The sequence below is a fragment of the Chelonia mydas genome, chromosome 7 (genome assembly GCF_015237465.2).
Source record: "Chelonia mydas isolate rCheMyd1 chromosome 7, rCheMyd1.pri.v2, whole genome shotgun sequence".
Taxonomy (NCBI): Eukaryota; Metazoa; Chordata; order Testudines; family Cheloniidae; genus Chelonia; species Chelonia mydas.
Genome location: NC_057853.1, coordinates 239,016 through 261,654, shown reverse-complemented (window position 1 = coordinate 261,654; position 22,639 = coordinate 239,016). Strand labels below are relative to the sequence as shown.

Sequence of the window (22,639 nt, the reverse complement as noted above, 5' to 3'; positions counted from 1 at the left end):
TGGGACAGAAGCAATGTAATTGTAACAGTCCTTGCCATGTTAAGAGGTTACTCAGACATTCTGCTTTGCTCCACCTCCCATGTCCATTCAGTTCTCCTCCTGCCCCTGCCCATTTGTCCCAGATGCCTACTCCCTTGCTATCCTCCTGTGTTTGCTGCCATACTCCCTGGTTCCTTTCTGCCTGCTCCCTTGATTATGCTTCCCAGCAGCCCTGCTCCCTTGCAGCCTAGGCCTCCTCTCACCTGCCCGTGTTGCCAGCCACATTCTTATGGCCCCTTCCTTCACCTGGTCCCCTAGACGTACTGTCCAGCTACCTGATTCTCTTCTGGCTCCAGTCTCTGAAGGTAGATCTTGTTTCCCTTCCTTTTTCTTCTTTAAAGATGCCTCTAGAGATTTTTTGACTCCAGTTTGTGACGAAGAGCCTTGATGTAAGGACCAGAAGCCAGCATCATGTGCCCTGCCAGCCATTTGCTGGCCACCAGCAAGTGATCTGGGGCCCACTAGGGCTCCATGGAGAACAGTTTGACTATCTCTGGCTGAGAGCATTTTGCCATCTGAAAGCTGCCTCATTTTCACCCTGGTTTTACTGGTAGGTGGAGGTTGTCATTATGATGATGCTCCAGCTCTGTTTGGAGGTTCTGAGCAGGAATAAGAATCATGGTGTCACCTCCATCAATACTATTCCCATATTAAGCTACCTGTTGCCTGTGGTATGAGACAGTACTTTTGTGCTCAAATAAATTTGTTAGTCTCTAAGGTGCCACAAGTACTCCTTTTCTTTTTGAGTATTTTTTCAGTTGTGCAACTTGCACAAGCAACAGCCTTTTCTATCCTGTGATTACCTTGCAACAGCAACACATGGCCTTGGGGTCACATGGTATATTTAGCAGGAGCAGCACTCCTCTGGCACTGGCAGCTTGTTCAGAATGTGGCAGCATGATCTGCTCACTGGCTTGAGTACATGTGACCAAACTAAACTGCCTCAGAGCTCTTTACATTTGATGCCTGTAAAGTGATGGATTTACCATGGGCCCACTGGTCTTTAAAGCCCTTAGAAGTAGGCCCTGGCTGTATCTCAGACTTCCTCTTTGAGACTCATCTTGACAGGTTGTACCTCGCACCCTCTCCCTATAAAGAATCCCAGTGCCTCATTTCAGGTTGTCAGGTGATTAAGTCTTTGCTACAGAGGAGCTCACTCCCCATTCACATTAGTCTCAGCCTCTTGCCTCCTAAAATTGAACTAATGCCAACAAAGGTGTTTTGTCTTTTTTTGGAGGACATTTCCCTCCTTCCCCCCGCCCTGTTTTTCAGATCGTGTTTATTTCAGTCTGATATTTTTATGAAGACTATCACATTAGTTGTTTTTGTTGGGAGTGATGAATGCTAGGGGTCAGGCCTCTTTAAAAATAAACAGCTTCTGTTCAAATTCAATGCCCAAGTGGTGAGTAGGTGCGGAAAATTGCTTTAATCGGGTGTCACTGCCCTTGGGAAGGTGCAAAAGGCAACTCAGTGTCTGGGGCAGAAGGTTTTGATCCAGGTTACCTTGGCTAGGGAGGGGGTGGAACATTACCCCATTCTGATGTCAGTGGCCCAGTGGGAAACCCAATGTCTCATTCCGTGGGGGAGTTTCACAGATACACTACCTGCTGGAGATTTCATATTCTTGAGCATCTACAGCACAAGGAATTCCTGCAACAGTAACGGTTTCTGCAATGTCCTGATGTTTCTGGCCGAGGTTTGAGCCAGCAATAGTGAGTCTAGTGCCACCTTCAACTGGTCCAGATAGGGGATAAACCTGCAAAGATACCCAAGCATGTGTTCATTTCATAGCACCTCAGATGCAGGTAGCCTAATAAGGTGCCGGACCCAAAACAGCCAAAGTTCTGTCCTCTTCCTAGGCTGGCCAAAGGAGACACTTTTTGCTGGCCAAGACTTGTGTCAGGTTCTCTTGCTATAGATCAGCTGCTCTATCATCACAAGCAGGAAGGGCTACTCCTGGGGGAATTCTATGCCAAAAATTTAAAAATTCTGTGCACAATATTTTAAAAATCTGCAAAATTCCACATATTTTATTTGTCAAAATAATACAATATAATCAACTGGAGCCCCAGATGCCGGGGGCTGAGAGCAGGTGGGAGTGCTCAGAGGGAAATCACAAATTCTGCATGAAAAATTTTTTTGTGGGTAATATTAATTCTGCACAAATTCTGCATTGTGCAATGGTGCAGAATTCCAGCAGGAGTAAAGTGCTGTAAATGACAGACCTAGGATCCGTGCCCTCCTCCTTCCCACACTTTGGTCTTATCACTAATTTCCACAAAGGTATAATGCCATTAAATTCCCCTTTAGAACAGCTGGGGCAGCCCATCCTTTGCCTACTCACTGCTGCACTGACTGCTTCTCTGGGGGCTCTGGTGATGAGGAGCTATTATATAAGCTGTTATCTATTACTTGTATTGCAGTAGTGTCCAGAGGGTCTCCCATAGGTTCAGTGCCCCACTGCACTAGGTGCTGCACAAAAACACAATCAAAAGACAGTTCATGCCCCTAAGAGTATATAGGATAAATTATGACAAGACGCCTCAAGTGCATATAGCATGTAACTGGAGGGAGGACAAGGTGACAGCAGGGGGCACAGAGTTACAGACACATACTCTATGGTAATCAGCAAGAGACAGGTCCAAAAGATTTTTTTTAATAAACCAGAAATAATAAGCACCTCTGCTCCCTCTTCCATCCCTGCCAAGTCAGTGTCACTTCACCTTGTGCACCTTCATTATTTCAGGCTCAGCTATCACTATGCTAGTCTATCCCAATCACTGAGTTAGGACAGCAAGGGGATTCTACTCTTTCGACTTCATCCCCAATTCCTGGATCCAGCAGCTTCCTGCATATTGGTTTCAATTGGTCTGAGGTATACATTTGTTGTTTCTTTCATCTTGGTTACTACAGATTGGTTGCACTCTAGCACTTTGTGTCAGGCTCTCCAAACTCTCAGTGCTCAGTCTCCCACAAACAGTGGGAGAGGAACCGTTGTTGCTATTTGGACTGTCTGAGGTTTTTTTGGCTGCTTTGTGGAACCCCCATTGCCCCTGAGTGCAGTACAGTAAAGAGTAGTGGTTACTCACTGAATAAATGAGGGGTGCAGGACATACATCCGCTATCTCTTCTGTGCAGGATCCTCGGAAGATGCAGTTGGGCTGCTGCCCCCCACACCACACACAGTTATACTTGGAGTCAGCCGTTTGGCAGCGGCTGCAATCTGAGTGTCCCATGGAGCAGTTATAGAGAGTTACTGCAGAGGAACAACATTCAAAAGGGCATCTGTGAAAATCCCAGCAATGCACAGAATGACCCCAGCAACCAAGCACCTGGCACTAACAAACAAAACAACAACTCAGAGCCTGTAACATCCAGGCTGAAGGGCTGCCCCTGATTTCCCAGTGATGGGACTATTGTAGGACACCCTGAACACCAACAGTCTCAATTTAAATTTTCCCAGCTACCCCATGTTCCATTCCCTAAATCCCTCTTTTACTGGTGAGGTGTCACTCTCCTACCGTAGAGATCCACAGCGCTGTCCACTCGGAGGTGTTGCTTCCTCTGCACAAACACCACAGCACTGAATTCAAGTTGAGGTGCCAAGTAACTATACTGCAAAGAGACCAGAATGTCAGGATATCAAATGGACCAAATGAGGCCTCTAACTAACTCGCTGAATAAACAGAAGTGCCTCAGTGCTTCACACAGTAGTTTAACACACGTTGCAGCATATAACTTGCCTCTTTCATTAAGGGACAAAGGGCCTGACTCTCAAAGATGGGCAGGGTAATTGCATATGTAAATGTGTGCATGCAAATGGCTATTTGTGTGCCTAACTCACCATCTGCAGATGCAAACACCCAAATGCATGTTCACATGTGTTATTTGTGCAAAAAACTCACTCCAGCTGAGACATCTTGGGACAGAACCAGTGTGACTCACCTCTCTGTGAACCTGGTCAGTGTTCCCACATGAACCGAAGTGAGATCGCTGATTAAGTAGAAGGTGATTACCAAGTCAACAAGTTTCAGAGTAACAGCCGTGTTAGTCTGTATTCGCAAAAAGAAAAGGAGTACTTGTGGCACCTTAGAGACTAACCAATTTATTTGAGCATAAGCTTTCGTGAGCTACAGCTCACTTCATCGGATGCTCACGAAAGCTTATGCTCAAATAAATTGGTTAGTCTCCAAGTCAACAAGGGGATTCAGCTCGTTGGCTGAGGATGTTTGAAAGAGACGGCAAGAGCCGGGGAGAGCTGGAAGGAAGGGTCAGAGAAGTTTAAGATCTCAGACAACTGTGATCTCTTCCTCCCCACCCCGCTCTGTGCCTTGGTAGTAGGGAAAGACTTGGGGAAAAGCTTTATGCTGTGGGGAACAAACACTTGTAAAATACATTGGAAATAAAGCACAGAACTTGTCACTGGTGTGCATGAGAATTCTTTGCAGTAAGGAATCCAGGGTGAGGGAACCCCACCCTATGAGAACTGGGGGCTTGTCTGAGATCTTCTGCGCTGGGCAGTAGAACAGCAAAAGGAGTTTCAGAAAATCTTTCAAGCATTTCAGCAGACCCAGCAACAAGCAAGACAGTCCTTGTTATCCTCACATGTGGAACAATAACAGAACCTACAACAATTTATCGCACAGCAGGCGCAGGTGCAGCAACAGCTCATGGAGAAGCTGGTGAATCCACGGCAGGGAGTGATAACTGGGCGGTGGGCACAAGACTGTGCAAAATGGGCCCAGCAGATGACCCTGATGCCTTTTTGTTGACATTTGAGAGGGTGGCATGAGGAGTAGGCTGTGAGAAGAGAGTATGGGCCCTCCAATTAGCTCTCTACATTTGGGAGAGGCACAAGCTGCCTATGTGGCACAGAGTGATGCACAAGCAGCTGACTATGATATAATAAAAGCAGCCATATAAGGCGGCTCCAAGGTGAGAGCTCAAATATCAGATACCTGGCAGGCTGACGTGATCGCGACCAGGAACGTGACCTTCCAGGAGAAGAGAAGGAGAAAGCAGGAAGCCAAAGGCTCGAAGGGGTACCCATGAGCCATCACAGCACCAGATGCAAGTCCCATGGAGGAACAGAATCTCTGACATGTGGGTAGAGGCACTCCAGGCCCTGATATGGCTGTGATATCCTCAGAGAAAACCCACCCACCACTCGAGGGCAGGTCGAAGGCCGAGATGTCTGCTAGATGGACCTTGATGGATGAGAGTGACGAGCCCGGAAGCTTGAGGTGCAGGGAGTAGTCTAGAATGATCTGCAATGGGGCTCACTTGGGACATACCCCTTTATTCGCCATCCAGCAAGTGAATAGCTTCCATTTGGCCAGGTAGGTTGCCCTGGTGGAGGGCTTTCCGCTGCCCAACAGGACTCGTTGGGCCTCGAACGAGCACTGCCATTCTTGCACATTTAGCCACACAGCAGCCAAGCCATCAGATGAAGTGCCGCCAGGTTCGGGTGCAGGAGACTGCCATGGTTCTGGGACAACAGGTCCGCCCTGAGCAGCATCCGGAACGGGGTAGCCACCAAGAGATCCAGCAGAGTGCTAAACCAGTGTTGGTGGGCTCACGCCAGTGCTAAAAGGATGATCTTCGCCCTGTCCTGCTTGATTTTCATGAGGACCCTGGGCAGCAACGGCACCATGATCAGAGTCCCTGTCCCTGCCCTGGAATGAGCAGAAGACATGGCATTTTCTGTTCTTCCTGGACGTGAATAGGTCCACCTGGGGAGTTCCCCACCTGCAGAAAATAGAACTGACCACCTCCGGGTGAAGGGACCACTCATGGCGAGAGGGGAATGTCCTGCTGAGATGGTCTGCCCAAGTGTTCCTGGCCCCTGGGAGGTGAGCAGCCATGAGGTGGATGTCGTGCTGCAGGCAGAAATCCCTGATGTTGATGTGCAGGGACTGATTGTGACTGAACGAATGGCCTTCAGTACTAAGATTGCCCAGATGGGCTCCCCAACCCAGGTCCGAAGGGTCAGAGACAAGAGTCATCGATGAGATGGGGGTTGCAAAAGGGAGTCCTTCCAGCACCAGCGTGGGATCTTGCCACCATGTAAGGAATGACAGTACACTATGTCACCCTGATCACTCGGTCCATACTGTGCTGGTTGGGGACATAGACCGACGCCAGCCATGCTTGTAGGGGCCTGAGGAGTCGCCGCGCGTGCCAAACCACATAAGTGCATGCTGCCATGTGACCCAACAGTCTCAGGCATGTAGGGGCAGTGGTGAGTGGTTGGACACACAGACGAGATTAGGTCCACCGTGGCGTGGAACCAAGTTTCAGGGAGGAAGGCTCTGGCTCAAGTGGAGTCGAGTATTGCCCCAATGAATTCTATATGTTGCACTGGGGTGAGGGTCGACTTTTTGTCATTTATTAATAGGCCCAGATCACGGCAGGTGGAACAGACCAGATTGAGATGTCTCCGCACCTGATCCGAGGACTGGCCCCTTATCAACCAGTCTTCGAGGTACGGGTAATCTGGACTCCCAGATCTACCCATGTAGAGTGTTTGTGAACACTTTCAGGGCAGATGAGAGACCAAAGGGCATCGCCGTGAACTGGAAATGGTGCTGGCCCAACACGAAACGAAGGAAATGCCGGTGCCCCGGGAATATGGAAATATGGAAGTACGCATCCTTTAAATCAAGAGCGGCGTACCAGTCTGCCAGATCCAGGGAGGGAATGATGGAGGCCAGGGAGACCATATGAAAACTTTTTGAGAGACTTGCTGAGGTGTCACACTTGTCCTTGTTGAACCTCATCAGATTTCTTTTGGACCAATCCTCTAATTTGTCTAGGGCCCTCTGTATCCTATCCCCACCCTCCAGTGTATCTACCTCTGCTCCCAGTTTAGTGTCATCTGCAAACTTGCTGAGGGTGCAATCCACACCATCCTCCAGATCATTTATGAAGATATTGAACAAAACCGGCCCCAGGACCGACCCTTGGAGTACTCCGCTTGATACCGGCTGCCAACTAGACATGGAGCCATTGATCACTACCCGTTAAGCCTGACAATCTAGCCAACTTTCTATCCACCTTATAGTCCATTCATCCAGCCCATACTTCTTTAACTTGCTGGCAAGAATACTGTGGGAGACCGTGTCAAAAGCTTTGCTAAAGTCAAGGAACAACACGTCCACTGCTTTCCCCTCATCCACAGAGCCAGTTGTCTCGTCATAGAAGACAATTAGATTAGTCAGACATGACTTGCCCTTGGTGAATCCATGCTGACTGTTCCTGATCACTTTCCTCTCCTTTAAGTGCTTCAGAATTGATTCCTTAAGGACCTGCTCTATGATTTTTCCAGGGACTGAGGTGAGGCTGACTGGCCTGTAGTTCCCAGGATCCTCCTTCTTCCCTTTTTTTAAAGATGGGCACTACATTAGCCTTTTTGCTGTCGCCCGGGACTTCCCCCGATCGCCATGAGTTTTCAAAGATAATGGCCAATGGCTCTGCAATCATATCTGCCAACTCCTTTAGCACCCTCGGATGCAATGCATCTGGCCCCACGGACTTGTGCTCGTCCAGCTTTTCTAAATAGTCCCTAACCACTTCTTTCTTCACGGTGGACTGGTCACCTCCTCCCCATGCTGTGCTGCCCAATGCAGTAGTCTGGGAGCTGACCTTGCTCGTGAAGACAGAGGCAAAAAAAGCATTGAGTACATTAACTTTTTCCACATCTTCTGTCACTAGGTTGCCTCCCCCATTCAGTAAGGGGCCCACACTTTCCTTGACTTTTCCTCTCATCTATCAGAGTGGCGAACTCCTGTGCCCGATCCTGTGGGAGGCTCTCTTTGAACTTGCCAACAGAGTCCCACAGGTTGAAATTGTACCTGCCAAGTAGCACCTGATGGTTAGAGACCCTAAATTGGATGCTCACTGTGGAATAAATCTTTCTGTCAAATAAGTCTAGTCTCTCGATATCTTTATTTTTGGGCGTGCCATTTGCCTGACCCTTTCGTTGATGGCAGACATGACCAGGGACCCCACAGGAGGGTGCACGTATAGATATTCATCCCCCTTGGCGGGGACATAGGACTTCTTTTCCGCCTCCTTGAACGTGGGCGGAATGGAAGATGGGGTCTGCCACACCGACTTGGCAATCTTCTGGACCCCGGGTAAACAGGCAATGCAACCTGGGCAAACAGGCAATGTGACCGGGCTAGGGCAGAGGAGGGAATGACATTGAAGAGGTCATTGGGCTCCTCAGCTAGCTCCTCGACCTCCAAATTCAGATGGGCCCCCACCCTTTTAAGGAGGACTTGGTGCTCCCTGATGTCATCAGGGGAGCAGCCAGTTTGTGAGGGTCCTACCACCACCTCATCTGGGGACGATGAGGATGACTGCACCGCCGGAGGGTGGGAAGCATCCCCTTGCTGCATTGGGGACCACTCCACAGATGCCGGGGCCTCCCTTGAGTTCACTGCTTCAGATTGGGCCCCTTGCTCCGACGCCAGCAGTAGCTTGTCCGAGGTCGCCTGGGAGGAGTGGTGGAGTATGGTGCCGGCATTACAGGCACCCACCACTGGTTCCAGTATTGCCACTGGGAGGGCCATTGCCCCTGACATCATGCTGGTGCCAGAGGCACCTTGGCGGGCTCCCAGCTGGGAAATGATTTGTCCTGGACAGGGGAAGGGCTAAACTGTTCCTCCGACCCAAACCACTGTCCTTCTGGAGACCAGGGCAGGGCCATGGAAGCCCGAGTCTGTCGACTGACTCTTGTTGGCAACCGGTATGGGGAAGGCGAGTGCCGGTTCCTGCCTGAAGAACGATACCATAGCCCTGGCAACCGGTACCGCGACCAGGAATGGTCTCGCGTCTGAGGAGACCGACGCCTAGGCGACCCGCAAGGCGATGGCGACTGGCACCTTGGTGATCTCTGGCAGGAGGACCGTTGGTACCGAGAATACGGGGATTGGTGTCACGAACCCGGAGTCCCATGTCTTGTAAGCGGAGACTGTGGCGTCGGAGACCTGGGCCTCCTGGCCGGAGATCGGGGTCGCGGTACCAGGGTCCTTGGCTGTGATGAAAGGGAACGATGCCTGCAGTCCAGGGACTGGGGGCATTCCACTGCCTGTAGGGGCAATCCCATCACCGGCTTGGTTCTTTGAGCTGGTGTCTTGGCAGGATCTACCATGCAGCCAGGCGTTCACGGTGCTGGTTGGCCTAACTGTTCTTTGGCCGCCAGACCCACCTCAGGCACAAATGGCCCTGTGATGGGCCAGGACCCTCTACCGCTCCCCAGAGTTGGAGGTGGGTCCCTGGCTGGGCTAGGGGGTCTGACCACAGTGGTACCCCTAAGAGCCTCTGTTGCGGGCATGAGGCCTAGCTCAGGCCCTTTGCGCGGTGCCTGCAGACCAGATGACTTAGATCACTTCTTCAGTATTGGCTAGAGGGAATGGTGCTGGGCGGATCCCGGTGCCAGTGGTGCACTGCATACCAATGCTGAAGTACCGGGTATGGAGTCCGAGTGAGAGGGCTCCGATGACGGGCACAGAGCAGTCTCCATAAGGAGGGCCCTTAATCGAATGTCCCACTCTTTTTGAGTTTGGAGATGAAAATTTTTGCAGATCCAGCACTGGTCTTTTCCATGGGACTCCCCACGCACTTCAGACAACACTCATGAGGGTCACTGATGGGCACTGGCCGGCTGCACTCAGAACATGGCTTAAAGCCTGGGGAGTGGGGCATGCGTTGCTCTGGGACTAACTACTAAACTACTACTAAAACACTTAACAACTAACTAGTCACTGACTAAATAACAAACAAGATGAACGATCTGAACAGTGAAGAACCGCTAATGCTCTTGCTAAGCAAGACCAGGCACTCCAACCAACTGTCACAGGCTGTAAGAAGGAACTGACAGGGCGAAGGGCCAGCGGCGTCTGGTATACTGCCGCAGGAGAGCGCCAGTCCAGAGGGCACCACAGCTGGCCCTATGGATACTGCTAAGGCAAAAGTCTCCGACAACTGTGCACATGGGCACGCACACCTAAAATGGAATCGACATGAGCAAGCACTCAAAGAAGGCGGCCACCGATGAGGCTTGCGCCCTAGTCGAGTGGGCGGTTACAATCACCGGTGGAGGCACTGTCACCTGATCATAGCAAAACTGGATGCAGACAGTGATCCAGGATGAAATTCTCTGGGTAGACACCAGACAACCTTTCATCCTACCCACCACCAGGATGAACAGCTGTGTTGACTTACGGAACAGTTTAGTCCTTTCGATGTAAAAGGCTACCGAGTGCAGTCAATGTTCCTCCTCAGACTTATGAGGCTTTGGGAAAAAGATTGGCAAGAATATGTTCTGACTCGTGTGAAACTGCAAAACAACCTTGGGCAGGAAAGCTGGGTGCGGCCACAGCTGGACCTTGTCCTCAAAAAACAGCGTACAGGGTGGCTCCAAAGTAAGTGCCCTAATCTCAGAGACCCTATGGGCAGATGTTATCACCACTAGGAATGACACCTTGAGGGGAGAACAGAAAAGGGAACAAGAAGGTAATGGCTCGTAGCGGCCCCCATGAGCCATGCCAGCACTAGATTCAGGTACCAAGGAGGAACAGGGTCCCAGACATGGGGAAAGAGTCGCTTCAGACCTTTTAGAAACCGGATCGTCATGTGGGCAAAGACCAACCTGCCCTGAAATGGAGTGTGAAAGGCTGATATAGTGGCCAAGTGGACCTTAATTTATGAAAGGGACAAGCCCTGGAGATTGAGATGTAGAAGGTAGTCCAAGATTGACTGAAGCTAGGCCTGCTCAGGCCTAATACCCTGGTCCGAGGCCCAGCACATGAACCATTTCCATTTGGCCAGGTAGGCTGCCCTGGTGGAGGGCTTTCTGCTGCCCAACAAGACACGGGCCAAGCACTCCTGCTCTGCTGCATTCAGCCATGCAGCAGACAAGCCATCAGGTGCAGTGCTGCCAGGTTCAGGTGCAGGAGACTGTCGTGGTTCTGGGACAACAGATCCGACCAGAGGGGCAGCTACAGCATGGTGTCACCGAGAGGTCCAGCAGTATGCGGAACCAGTGTTGGCGATGCCAAGCCGGGGCTATCAGGATCACCTTCGCCCTGTCCTGTTTGATCTTCATGAGGACTCTGGATTAATGGCACTGCTGGGAAGACATACATCAGAGCCCCCAACCACTGGAGTAAGAAGGCATCTGACAAAGAGCCCCTGTCGATTCCCCAAATCAAGCAGAACACATGGCATTTCCTGTTCTAGCAAGTTGCGAACAAGTCCACTCAGGGAGATTCCCCACTTTCGGAAGATCACGCTGACAACCTCGGGGATGAACCCCCCATAGCTCCGGGGTGCTCAGTGCTGGGTCATGCTTCTTCAACTTCTTCTTAGGCACCAACGAAGGGAAGCGGTGCCGGGTAAAGCCCAGTGCTGGGGGTGCACTACACACCAAGGCTGAAGTACTGGGAGTCGACTCCAGCTGGGACGGCTCCGAGGCTGGATGGAGAGCTGCCTCCATGAGGAGGGCCCGCAAATGGATGTCATGTTCTTTCTGTGTTCTGGGACGAAAGTTCTTATAGATGCGACACTTCCTTCAAGCATTTCAGGCAGCTGCTATGGAGCTCACTAACAGGCATAGGCCTGTTGCAGTCGGCGCAGGGCTTAAAACCCAGAAACCAAGGGGACGAAGTCCCCGCCGGGACCCTAACTTACTAACTGCAGTGCTTAACAACTACTTCACTAGCTAACTACTGTAAACAAACTATTTACAACACTAAAATACGAAGCAAAGGAGAAAAACCAGTGACCGCTTGCTAGACAAGGGAAAGGTGCTCCGACCAACCATCATGAGCGTTAGGAAGGAACTGAAAGGGCGTACGGCTGGCGGCGCCTAATATACCGACACATGAGCGCACGCTCCAGAGGGTGCCACAGCCGACCCTATGGATATCACTAAGGCAAATATCTCCAACAACTATGCACGTAGGCGTGCACTAACCTAGAATGGTGTGCATGAGCAAGCACTTGAAGAATCCATGATCTTTACCTACAGTGCCTATGTCTCCTCACCATAACATCCTCGCCTAGCCTTCTATGCCCACCACAGGAGTCAAATGACCCCAAGTCTTCACCCAATGCCGTTACCATATTTCAACCTTCTAGGTCTCTCAAAGGCAGTCAAAGAAGCTGCTACAGCAGTTGGGGTGCCCAGACAGGGACCTCTAGGGACAGCTGCATGCGCCATCCACGCCAGGCTATTTACAAATCCTCTCCACATGCCACATAGCAGCACACACCCTCCTCATTCCCCTCCAAAACCAGCCTCAAATCTCTCATCGTGGTAGAAACAGCCAACAATCTCTGGGCCAGTATCCCTCTCTCTCCTGTTGCAAAGGCCAGACAGAATACATTAATGTCATCTATAACTCTAGCACCCTCAGCAGGCTAGGATTGTACATGCTACATACCTCATGCTTGCATCTATCTTACTTTCTGTTATTTTGGTTTTCTCCAAGAGGCTTTCTGCAAAGGAGCTGTCCTCAATTCCAGAAGAGCCCACAAAAAGGTAAACAAAACGCTGCTAGTGGGAGTGACAGAGTGCTAAATGAAAGGGCAATGAAGCTAACCTTTTGGATATCATAGGGATGGTAGAGAGATGTGTTACAGGTATGGCATTATCACTGTACTATGGCACAGATAAAACTAACCTTCTGCTATCTGAAGACTTTATTGTTATTACTTGTCTTACAGCAGCCTCAGGGATCAGGGCCCTGTTGTGCCAGGTACCATACAAACACAGAAGAGAAAGATGGTTTCTGCCCCAAAGAGCTCACAATTTATGTAATTTTTAGTCTTCTCTCCAGTCAGACTAAGAGGATCATCAACAAAAACCTGGATGAGACTGGATTAGTGGTAAGTCAGGATAGCTTCTGCCATCTAAATACTTACCTGGTGTAGCTGACACGTGATGTAGCAGAGTGATCGGTTTGCTTCCTCCCCCTCAACATAAGCATCCATCACCACTGTCCTCCCCTCCACAATCAGGACACACTCATAGTCCCATTGCTGATCCTACAGCCAGGATGAGAGAGACAACTTAACCAGTATCCACTCACATGGCCAAACCTACACACAGAGGCTCCCAGGCATACACCACTATGCTCCCCCATATAACTTCTCCTCCTGTTCCCATCTCAGTGCCCTTTTCCATACTACTCCCTATGCAAGCAACATGCTCCTTGTTCTCATTTGCCAAGCCATCTTTCTCCTGCATTCTAGTCCCTCCTATACTCTCCCTTCTTCATGATCCCCACATGAGAGGAATCAAATCAAGACCACAAACAATTTAATTCCCAGAAGACAGACACTGTATGCTGGGGAGAGGAGAGGGTTCCTATCAAAAGATTTCTGCCCAGAAGCAGGGCGATTAGAGAAAAGAAGACCAGAGAAAAAGAATTAGAAAAATGAGCCAGGGTATGTGTCAGTCACCAACCATGCTTGTATGTACAATACACACTTCAACAGAGAAAGGTAACAATTAGTCTGTAACTGAGAGAAATAGGCCACACGCCCTGAAACCTATCAGGTTCCAGCTGCAGTTTGTACATAAGTCTATCATTCCAGAGAGGTTATTGAAGTGGTCTTCGATCTTTGGAGACAAATATGATTTCACCTATGACAGCAAATGCAGCCCAAAGGAACCAGAGTTTTTGAGGATCTGTAAGGCTTAATTTTAACTCTGTTGTAGAAGCTTCAGATGTGGAATAGCCACACGGACATTTTAGTACATCAGGAGAAGAGGACAGGGTAAGGAAAAATGGAAGAACTGCGCTCAGCTTTTGAGGTTTAAAATGGAATGAGAAGGGACTCAGCAGGGACCCACCCTGGATACGCAGCCCCCACATTCAGGAAAGATGCAGTTTGAGGATAATCTCACTGTTTCAGCCAAACCCTGACTCCCTCCTCCTCTAAAGGAGAAAGTGCCTAATTCCCCCTCACCAGCCACTGAAGTCCCCCAGATATCTTCTTACCCAGAGATGAGGTTCAAATCCCCATCTTGTTACCAAAACAATCCTGGAGTTTGCCAGTTTGCACCTATGACAGCACCTCAGCAGTGTAGGAATCTCGGTGCTTCAGCGAGGTGTCCTTAAATTTGACGTATCTAGGAACCAAGGTGCCAGAGGCTGCCCACAGGGTGCCATGCTGCAAGCAAACCTCTTCTCAGTGCTAATGGGAAACATACCTGATACAGATTGAAGTTTTTCCCCAGCAGGGTTATCTTTTGCTTCACGTTGACTGGGAGCAGAGAGGATCCCTGAATGCCCTGCACACAGGGACAGGCTCCAGGACCCCAGCTAAACTCCTCATTCTGAAAAACAAACACCCATAAAGAGCACCCACGGTGCAGGGAATTTAGTTTGACTGGAGCAATTAACAGAGGCAAATACAGGAATGAAATCTCATCCTAAGAGAAGGGGAAGCTGGGCGCACTGGGTATGTTTATACTTGGAGCAAGATTCCCAGCTTGCCTAGACAAACTCGCACTCATTGAGTTAGCATGCTGAGAACTACAGTAGAGCTGGGGTAGCCCAGACAGTGGTGGCATGGGCTCGCCATACCAAAGACATAGCAACAGGCTCAGACAGGTTTGTACTAAGCATGGCTAGCCCATAGCTTCCTTGGTCCTGTCCATGCTACTGCACCTACACTACTCTTTTTAGCAACCTAGCTCAATGACAGCTACAGCGACTATGTGCATGCAGGCTGGGAATCACACCCCTAGCTCATAGTGTAGACCCAGCCATTTACTACAGGGGTAAGGAGAGCAATATAAGACCCCAAAGACAGCGAGCAGGAGAAAGCAAACACTACGCAAGCCCTAGAAATGGTGTACCAGGAAACCCCTCGGTTGGGCACTGTGTAGCTTCCAGGTAAATGGCCACATTACAACACCAAAGACCCCTTCCTTCCTCAGGCTGCGATTTCCCACTCTGAACACATCACCATCCTTTGGCTCCTCCTCCAGGAGACCCCATCTTCCTTCCTGTAATGTTATGTCTCCCAATTCAGTGACCTGCACCTGAATGTCAACGTAGATCATAGCTCTAACGGTAGGTCTGAGAGCTGCATCAGACTCACCAACTCCAAAAATCCAGGGGCATCATACTGATAGTCAAAACCAGGGTGCAGGATTCTGGGGAAATCAGGGCCATCCCTCTCTGAAGAGTCTCCATCGCCTGAGAGAAGAGTGGAAGCAGAGAAGGGTGACGTATCATTCTCGGTCTGCAGTGAATCCATCCAATCCTCTGTATCCTTGAGCTCTGTGCCTTCCCCAAGTAGCCAGTCAGGAAGGACTGAAGATGGGACCTCAGAGGGAGGTAGTTCTGTCTCTAGGTCTCCTGGGAAATCAGCAGAGGAGGTGGTGGCACTTGAATTTTGATTGGGAGTGAAAGGAGATGGGATGGCAGATGTGGATGCCTCAGAGGTTGGTAAAGAAGTAGTGGGAGACCATGTGGAATTTGTGATGTCAGGGGCGGGGGTTAATGCTGTCACAACTGGCTGCAGAGTATTGAAGGCAGCAGTGGTGGGTGGGTCAGTGAACCACGCTTCTGGGGCTGGTTCAGAGGTAGGCAGAGCTGTATGGTCTGCAGTCTCTGCTGGACTGGTAGTGACAGATGCTACAGTAGGATTTGTGGCAAGACTGGTAGTAGTGGGCTTGTCTGTTAGGGGTAGCACCGTGGATTCAGTGGTGGTCTTGAGAAAGGTGAGAATGGCTGTAGTTGGAGTTGCTGCGCGTGTGTGGCTAAAGGTCCCTGTAGGATAAGCAGTCATGGCAGAGACTGCAGGCAGAGTGGTGGGGACTGACTCTGTGATGGGAGTGTGGGTCACCACCATAGTGACTGGGGGAGTGATGGGTTTGGTGGCCCCAGTGAGTGTGTTGGTGAAGGTCATGGTGGTGGAAGCAGCTGAAGAAAGAAATGGACTTGAGGTTGGAATTTGTGTCTGAGGGGAGCCATTGAGATGGGGGCAGAGAGAGAGAATCACAGAGAGAACATGAAAACAGCAACATGTGAGAGAAAGACACAAGCAAAAAACAACAGTCAATCAGATTCCATGGCAAAAGGGAATTCCTAGGAGGCAATCTGACCTTTCTGAGATTTCTACCAAGAGAGAGATAAGCCTCTCACACTGGTTGGCTTCGCTGAGCACAGGGAATAAAGGCTAATACTGTAGGGATCCTGAGGGGCTGAAACTCTCAGAGTATGAAGGATTAGCTCAACTGTCAGCTTCTGCTCTTGCACAGCTTTATCCATCCTTCACCAAGAGATCCCTGTTCCTTCCAGCTGGTGCTCCCTGCTTATCTTCTTCACACTTCAATGTGCTCCAGCCTGACACACTTCTCCCCAGGCCAATTCTCTCTTGCTCCCTGCCTGCCTCCCTACGATCAGTTCCCTGGTAGTTTCCTCCCAGCCTCCTGATGCCTCCTAGCTTCCCCAGATACCTCACATCAAGATCGTAGGCGGGCACGAAGGAGGGTTTCTGGATGAGTTATGACTCACTCTGAATAAGAGGCCCGTCCTGCCTCACTGCCCTGCTGCTGGAAACCTTTCCTCAGCCCCCACCCCACAATACCTGTGAAAGCTCTACAAAGCAGCCAGGCTCTGAGGGTTCAGGAGCCCCACTTTAGTATCAGAAGGGGACACATACTCCTCTTGACACTCTCAGCCCCTACAGCAGCAAGATGGCTGCCATCTTAATCTAAGTAAAAACCTAATCTTTCTGGACTTCAGTGGCATTCTTAGCAGATGGGATCTATGAATGAGACAAACCCTCTCATTGTAGATAATGGTCCCCTCTTCACAAGTTGCTTTGTGGGTGCAGAGGTGTTGGTGGATACACCAGTTACATCCCCACTGACTGCTCACACATCCCTGACACCTGAAACAACAGTACAAGATTAGCCTCTGAGGAGGTCCAGTAGACAAACAGGAATGGCCAAAGCCTTTAGACAGGGAACCAACATGTACTCACGGTGCTGACTTCCACTGCAAGGCTACTGCGGCACAGTCATAGAAAGAGAAATCCACGGAAGCAATGAAGACATCATGGAAACGCACCACTAGCTTTAAAGTTATGTGCTCTGAAAAGGGAAATAAAAATGGCACCTCTAAAATAATGGAGCTGTGACAGGTATACATGCTGCAGTATTAGACAGACAGACATATGGTACGCTTTATAGAGGGACACACTGTCTCCATAGATTAGTTGGGAAGCAAGCCTCCCAGCATAAGCCCGATTTTCACCCTCCCTTAACTTAATTAAAACCAAACCAATGGAAATTATAATTTTATATGTCACATCCTACCATCACAGAGAGGTTTATTTAGTGTGCAAACTATGAGGTAAATCAGGAAAGGTGCTTACAAGCCCTTTGGATACAAATTTGTTGGAGACTTGAGAATTTTTGTCTGGCCTGATTTCAGGTATCCTTTTACCTACAAACCCTAAGAGGGTCTCATTCTCTTTGTCTCCAGGAGTATTAGAGCATTTTCACTGTTTTCTTGCAGATTTGATGGCTGAAGAAATATTCACACTTGGTATCTAAGACACAACCAATGCCTCACACAGACACATGTAATACAGACTGTTTTTATAAGTTGTTTCCAGTGTTGTTGTAGATGTGTTGGTCCCAGGATATTAGACACACAAGGTGGGGGGTAGTATCTTTTATTGGACCAACTTCTGTTGTTGAAAGAGAAACTTCCAAGCTCTGTGTAATCTCGAAAGGCTTTCTCTCTCACCAGCAGAAACTGGTCTGATACAAGATATTACCTTACACACCTTGTCTTTCTGTTTTTATAAGCACACTTATCATCTTTATTCATAAACACCCACCCACGATGCTGGAGACAGATGCTTGCACTCTGAACAAAAAGGAAAGCCCCGCAGCCAGCCGATCTCCAGGCTTTGCCATTCCTCAGGGAGCTGGCCAGACTGCTCACCTACCAAGTGAATAAGCAGTCTGCAGGCTGGGCTGCCCTTCTCCTCAAGGCAGTTCAGTCAGCGGTTCACTTCCTCTCTTCCAGGTAGGCTTTAGGTATGTATCCGGATTCAGACAAATACTAAAATCACCTCTATTTCTGCATCTAAGAGAGGGTCAGTATGGCGCAGGCTGGGCTTTTCACAAGAGGACAGAGGTGAAGGGTGCTTTTGAGAAAATATCTGACTAAAAGATGTGTGAAAACCAATTGTTGCAACCACATGCAGATCAATCTTGGGCAAGGAAAATCCACCAAAGCCACCAGCCAACATGGTGTTGCCAATTCCTGTGATTTTGTCACAGAGTTCATGATGTTTGGTGTTTTTTAAAAGGTCTAATGATTTCATGAATGCTGGATTCCAATCCTTAAATACGCCCTGCTCCAAAATGCTCACTATTGCTCATTACTTTTATTGTGGCGGAAGCCAACCTGGTCTCAGCCAAAATGGCCTCCATTTCCCTAGAGCCTTTGCATATGAACACAAGGCTGCACCTAGTGAAGATGGCCACCAATTCTCACTGTTTTCAATTTGAATGAAGCCAGGCTACCTTCAGGGAAGATGGCCACAGCAGTATTGTTGGTGGCTGAAGGCTATAGAGGAATGTGGGGACCAGGAGGAGGTTGCAGGGAAAACTAAAGGATGAAGGGAGTGGCACTGAAGGTGATGTCAGGGAACCATAATGCAAGGAGGGAGACTGAATGGGCAGGAGAATATGGGAAACAGGCAAGAGGCTGAAGAAATCCAGGAGGAGACTAAGGGGGTGCAAGGGAATGGAGGGAGGCAGGGGGGAAATGTAGGATAGTTTAACAGGAAAGAAAAGCGAACGTGAAGACAGGTTAATGCTGGGACAGGCTGGGGACAGGCGATTGTGGGGGAGAGGACTATGGACGTGGAGATGAAGATGGGGAAGGGAAGAGGGGGATAGAAGGGCAACTCCGAGCCTCAGGAACAAGGAGTGAGGAAGGTGAGCTCCCTCCAAGGCCCACACTTCTGCCTCTGCCTTCAGGTTGAGTTGTGACCTTAAGATGTTCACATCTTTGGGACAGTGGCTTCTGCCACACAGTTCAAAAATCAAAAAGCAAATAAGAAACAATACATTTGGGGTTTTTAGAGACATCATGATTTGTAAACCAGCCTCATGATGTTTCTGGATCTGACATAAGCTTACATACTGTAACAGCAGTTTAATTTGCTACTCCCTGCCCAGATGAAAATATGAATCCAGCTCAGGGGTCCTGAAACTACCAAATCCTCCGAACATATGCCACAGAGTCACAAAATTATAAATGTTACCAGTTCAATCAGTCCAACACCCCTAGCAACACAGCACTGTTCACTCCAGTGCTGTGTCACTTTCAATCACTGCTGTGATGATGTTCCCAGGTGGAGAGGATTCAAAACGCTGATGCAGATCATGGGCAAGAAGTTTAGCCCGATAGTCAGCCTATGTTTTCTTGAGTTATTTCCATTCTATTACTCAAGCTGTTACCCCATTTTACCACTTTGAATACCGGTGCACAGGTCCCTAGATCCCCCTCAGTCTTATCTCAGCCAAGCTGTATACATAAAACCCTTTAAAATGAACCTTTCCAGTCCCCTAATCATTGTAGCTGATCTTCACTGAATTTCAGTTTGTCAGTATCTTTTGGGTCCAGTGATGTCCAGACCTGAACATGGAATTCAAGGTGCTGCCTGAGCTGTGTTGGACGGAAGGACACTGTACCCTTCTTGCTCAGAACATGATACCTCTCCATTCATAACCAAAGGCTGTGTTAGCTTTTTCTGCTGCCATATTGCATAGCAGACACATGTCTAATGTGTTGTCCACAATCACCCTTGGGGCCCTAGGTCTCTTCCAGCCTTAGCTTCTTCATAAGTATTTCCCTCCAATTGAATAGGAACATAGGACTGGATGAGACCTCCTGGGTCATTGAGTCTAGTTCTGAGACTGGAACACATGATTTATGAAGAGAGGCTGAGGGAACTGGGATTATTTAGTCTGCGGAAGAGAAGAATGAGGGGGGATTTGATAGCTGCTTTCAACTACCTGAAAGGGGGTTCCAGAGAGGATGGATCTAGACTGTTCTCAGTAGTAGCGGATGACAGAACAAGGAGTAATGGTCTCAAGTTGCAGTGGGGGAGGTTTAGATTGGATATTAGGAAAAACTTTTTCACTAGGCGGGTGGTAAAGCACTGGAATGCGTTACCTAGGGAGGTGGTGGAATCTCCTTCCTTAGAAGTTTTTAAGGTCAGGCTTGACAAAGCCCTGGCTGGGATGATTTAGTTGGGGTTGGTCCTGCTTTGAGCAGGGGGTTGGACTAGATGACCTCCTGAGGTCCCTTCCAACCCTGATATTCTATGATTTTTGTACTAACCTCATTTTCTCATCTTAACTAATAATTTCCTATGTGGTACTCTGGAACCTGCCATGTGGTACTGTATCAAATGCTTTCTGAAGGTCCATATAGATTAGATCTCCTGGATTCCTCTTGTCTCATCAAAAAAAGATGTGTTATTCTGGCACAATCTATCTTTTGTAAACCCATGCTGCATTTTACCCCTTTTTCCATTTACTACCATGTCTTTAATGTCTGTTTCCTTTAAAAATTGTTCTAAAGCCTTGTATACTACTGAGGTCAAGCTAACGGGTCTGTTGTTCCCAGATTACCCTTTTTCCCTTTCTTAAATATAAGTACTATATTTCCTGTTCTCCAGCCATATGATACTACCACCAATTTGACAGATTAAAAATTCAAGTTACTGGATTTGCAAATTCATGAGCCAGTTCTTTCAGTATTCTGGGATGCAGATTATCCAGTCCCCCTGATTTGAATGCATTAAGCATTTTGAGTTTTGCTTTCACCTCTGATGCAGTATTTCCATTTCTATACATTCAATCCCAATTAGCCATCCTGCCTTTGCCCATACATTCTATATTATCATCCTTATTGAAAACTGAGGCAAATATTCATTTAGTGTCGGGGCCAGACCAAGATTATCCTTAATCTCTGCCCCATTTCTTCTCTTCTTGTTCTCTTTTTATTTATGTGGTACCTTTAACTATTTGTTTTAATTTCCTTTGCAAGGATTAACTCAACTTGACTTTTGGCAATTATCACTTTACCTCTCCACTTTCTGACCTCTTTCATGTTCCTTGCTGACTGATCCCTTTTTCCACTCCTTTGTAGAATCTCTGCTTACTCCTACTATCACATTTTTGAGGTGGTATTTCATTCAATTAGGTTTGGAGCACTTCCCTACAAGTTTATTCTTCTTGTTGGGGATGCAAGTTCAAGTCAAAGGTGCAAAAATCATCTGGAAGAAGTTCCAAGGCTTCACATTAAGTCCTTGGGCTCTTCAGTCCAGTTGCCTTCATTAATTATTTCCCTTCATTTCTCAAGTCTGCCCTGTAGTTGGTGACCTAGTTTTGATTATCCTTCCATTTAATTTAAACTGAATCAACTCATGCTCAGTCAATCCAAGATTTTTTACAACTAGCTCTTCTATAAATGTTACTGGTTACCAAAACCAAATATAAAATAGTATTAACTTTTGTTGGCTTAACGACTATTTGGTAACCAAATCTGTCAGCTATCATATCCAGGAATAACTAGGCCCTACCATTATTAGTAGCATTTGTTCCCCAACCTGTATCTGGGAAGTGAAAGTCTCATAGAATGACAATTCCCAGTAGTATTTATCTACCTAATTCAATGGTAAAAAACTAAGTTACCACAGAGTTAAGGTTGCTTGGTACTAGGTCATCCCCTTGCAGAAACTAAGCTGAGCAAAACTCAATGTACAGTTAATGTTGCCCATGCAACCTTAACTCTGCCCTCTTTCAGAAATATCCCAACATGCCCCATTCACACATATACCATTCCTCTGCCAACAGTATCTGAAATGTACATGTTCTTCACCTCTTTTACAGCCCATTCACTCTCATCCACAGGACAAATGGACAGAAAGGAAAAAAAAATACAGTCACCCACACCACCTCTGTCTACCCTCTTTGAGCAATGCTTCAATGCGCACATACTCACAGTGGCCCTTGACACTTTAAGATTCAGGCAGTTCCACACCCTGGTGAACACTGACACTTAGCCAGCTCCCCAGAAACAATACCATATGTGTACAATTTAAGAACTATGTGACAGACTTTTAAAACTCCCTTATACTTACTCACAGGATACCAACTCAACCTATACTTTCACTTAACCATCATTAAAGCATTAGAATTCTATCATATTCTACCTCGCCACCGGCATTCTGACAAACTCCGTTGTTCCTTCTTCTGATTATTTTGTTTACCAGTCATTTTATACTTCATTTACAGAAAATGTTGAACTGACCTGTTCCTGTTTTCAAAGCTGGTGCTTGGCTGGGATCTGGGGAGGGACACACGATGCCTGACTCTGTCAGAACTGCTGGACTCTCGTAGTCTTCAAAGTAACAAGAATATGATTCTTCCTCATGCAAGGATGGTAAATCCAAGATAGTCAGGAAAATCTGCCAATCAAATATTAATATAAATCCACAATTTGTCCCTTCATAATTCACACTTTTCTAGTTA

The 22,639-nt window shown here is 48.1% G+C and overlaps 1 protein-coding gene across 6 annotated transcripts in view; it reads right to left on the bottom strand.

The window, feature by feature from the left end:
- The window catches only part of PLXNB1 (plexin B1), a 193,191-nt gene that overhangs the window by 53,318 nt on the left and 117,234 nt on the right, over positions 1-22,639 (bottom strand). For all 6 annotated transcript variants that reach the window (XR_006292568.1, XM_037903867.2, XM_037903869.2 and 3 more), the window contains 9 exons: positions 22,419-22,575; positions 17,056-17,164; positions 16,854-16,962; positions 15,163-16,026; positions 14,267-14,392; positions 12,973-13,095; positions 3,561-3,654; positions 3,129-3,295; positions 1,644-1,795 (listed from right to left, as the gene is read on the bottom strand). Coding sequence is in view for 5 of the 6 variants with exons in the window: in XM_037903867.2 (XP_037759795.1) it covers positions 1,644-1,795; positions 3,129-3,295; positions 3,561-3,654; positions 12,973-13,095; positions 14,267-14,392; positions 15,163-16,026; positions 16,854-16,962; positions 17,056-17,164; positions 22,419-22,575 (1,901 nt within the window). In the remaining variant the exon portion in view is untranslated. The remainder of the gene's footprint in view (positions 1-1,643; positions 1,796-3,128; positions 3,296-3,560; positions 3,655-12,972; positions 13,096-14,266; positions 14,393-15,162; positions 16,027-16,853; positions 16,963-17,055; positions 17,165-22,418; positions 22,576-22,639) is intronic.